The 579-nt window shown below is 32.3% G+C and overlaps 1 protein-coding gene across 1 annotated transcript in view; it reads left to right on the top strand.

Annotated features, from left to right (window-relative positions):
- The window catches only part of LOC106881571 (protein unc-79 homolog), a 43132-nt gene that overhangs the window by 22064 nt on the left and 20489 nt on the right, over positions 1-579 (top strand). Inside the window, exon 13 of the mRNA XM_052973023.1 lies at positions 317-355. Coding sequence (XP_052828983.1) covers positions 317-355 — 39 coding nt within the window. The remainder of the gene's footprint in view (positions 1-316; positions 356-579) is intronic.

The following is a 579-nucleotide window of genomic DNA, read 5'->3' as shown; positions in this document are numbered from 1 at the left end:
ATATATATGTATATCCAAGGTTTCAAATTTGTATGTTTAAAAATGTACTGGAAAATCTTGGAAATATAAACAATGAGAACGACCCTTAAGGAATCTAATAAATGATCCTTTTGGGGTGAAGTCTTATGCTATATTGGTAGCGATTACGAAATTTACTGGGAAATTATATATATATATATATAATGGACAAAAACCAGCACAAGACTGACTGATCAGGTTCCCAAAACACTATATGTTTATTGCTTCTTGGATGTTTTTATTTTCCCTTAATGTCTGGATCCGTTGGTTATTTCTTGAAATTTCTTTTGCTCTACAGGATTGCTTCTTCTAATTCATATCCCTGGCAAGTTGACAGGTAAACATTATCATTATTATTATCATTATTATTATTCTTTTACTTGTTTCAGTCATTTTACTGCGGCCATGCTGGAGCACCGCCTTTAGTCAAGCAAATCGACTCCAAGACTTATTCTTTGTAAGCCTTGTACTTATTCTCTCAGTCACTTTTGCTGAACTGATAAGTTACTGGGACGTAAACACACCAGCATCGGTTGTATATATATATATATATATATATAT

The sequence above is a fragment of the Octopus bimaculoides genome, chromosome 14 (assembly GCF_001194135.2).
Source record: "Octopus bimaculoides isolate UCB-OBI-ISO-001 chromosome 14, ASM119413v2, whole genome shotgun sequence".
In the NCBI taxonomy this organism is placed as follows: domain Eukaryota; kingdom Metazoa; phylum Mollusca; class Cephalopoda; order Octopoda; family Octopodidae; genus Octopus; species Octopus bimaculoides.
The sequence above is the reverse complement of the archived record's forward strand: the minus strand, read 5'-3'. Positions and strand labels throughout refer to the sequence as shown.